Here is a 1,497-nt window from a genome sequence, read left to right as displayed (position 1 = left end):
ACACAAACTTCAAAGAATTATGTCCCTGAGCCCCCTCTAGGTCTCTCTGTTCTACAGCACGACCCCAAGGCCCGACGTTTAATTGTCCAAGCCCTGCCCTGGTCGCTTTGATCAAAACGTGACCCCTCGTGTTTATCCAAACTGAGCTCCGTCCTCGACCTGATGGAACCGGGCTCCGTTCCCGAATCTCGGGGAGCCCTCTTCGCCCGCCTGCCAACGCCGCCGGCCCCCTTGGCGCCTCCAACCTCCCTTTTTCCCATCTCCCCACCAACCCCCACCCACTTCCGTCTCTCCAAGGCAGGGGAGGGAGCAGTTCGCGACATCTTCCTCCTCTGACGGTCCTGCTCCATTTCACCTCGTGGTGTCAGGTTGGGGGGTGACTTTCGAAGCTGGAGGGAGGGAGGGTGATAAGGAGGAAGGGGGGTGGTCGGGGAGTCTCCCCCACCCCCCACAAGACCTTTTGTTGTGCCTCAGACAATGGAGGGGAAGTGGGGGGGGAAGAGAGGGGCATAGTCCGCCAATGATGGAAATATTGACGCTTGGCTGTTCTCCCCTCCCCTCCACCTCCACTGACCAACACCTCCCCCTCCCCAGGCCAAGCGCAGGTCACACGTGGAATGCGATGACTCCAACAACGGCAAGTACGCTGCAGTAGGCGTCATCGCCTGCAAGGTTAACCATCCCATCTTTCGAAGTAACGCCACGGTGAGTCGGTGAGAGGGGAGGAGGGACCTGGTGGGGAAGGGGGCACAGCCTCAGGATGATGGGGAATGCCCGTTTCCAGGGGTGGGGTGGGGGGGGAGCCTCTGGGCGGGGGGGGGTAGGGGAGGGGGGGGGGAGTGACAAATCTTTTGGGATCTTCTGCCACCGGAAGTGCCCCCAACTTATTCCAGGATGAGAGGCAAACACTGTTGCGACTCCTGAGACAGGGGGAAGGGAGAGAGGCAAAGGGACCCGCTCCTCATGACGGAGCTTGGGGTAGATGCCCAAGGACACTTCGACCCTGGTGGGCGCCACGCGGAGTTACAGGGGGCTGGTAGCAGAGGGAAGGAGGGGAACGGTGAGGGGCTTTCACTGACTCTGTCTCCTTGACCATCGCTGGCCCCCCCCAGGTTCGATTCAACACAACCTTCGATGTGGCGTCGGATGTGGAGTGGAGATCAACGGAGCAGATCAGCATCAACGCCACCAGGTAGGACCAGCTGCCACCCTGCCCCCACCCCACCGTGCCGAATATTCCTGCCCCCAGCTCCTGTGCGGCCCTGGGATCGAGCAAAGCCCTAGGATGTGCGTGTTCAGGCCAAGGGAGTGATGTGGGCGGGTGGGCCTCGAAAAGGGATGGGACGGGGAAATGAAATACTTCACTGGATCCTCACGGATGGCGTCTTTGGGCAAAGCTCGCGGCCCGGCCGGATGGAGGGTCAGCGCTGAGGGAGCGGGCACTGTCGGAGGGTCAGCGCTGAGGAAGCGGGCACTGTCGGAGGGTCAGCGCTGAGG

General features: G+C 61.6%; 1 protein-coding gene across 1 annotated transcript in view; it reads left to right on the top strand.

The window, feature by feature from the left end:
- The window catches only part of LOC125481816 (integrin alpha-M-like), an 8,157-nt gene extending 6,954 nt beyond the window's left edge, over positions 1 to 1,203 (top strand). The window contains exons 6-7 of the mRNA XM_048593732.1: positions 595 to 705; positions 1,113 to 1,203. Of these exons, the coding sequence (XP_048449689.1) occupies positions 595 to 705; positions 1,113 to 1,196 (195 nt within the window). The 3' untranslated portion in view covers positions 1,197 to 1,203. The remainder of the gene's footprint in view (positions 1 to 594; positions 706 to 1,112) is intronic.
- Positions 1,204 to 1,497: the final 294 nt, after the last annotated feature.

Source organism: Rhincodon typus, unplaced genomic scaffold (genome assembly GCF_021869965.1).
Source record: "Rhincodon typus isolate 14 unplaced genomic scaffold, sRhiTyp1.1 hic_rhity00003696, whole genome shotgun sequence".
NCBI lineage: Eukaryota > Metazoa > Chordata > Chondrichthyes > Orectolobiformes > Rhincodontidae > Rhincodon > Rhincodon typus.
This window is presented reverse-complemented; position numbering and strand designations above follow the sequence as displayed.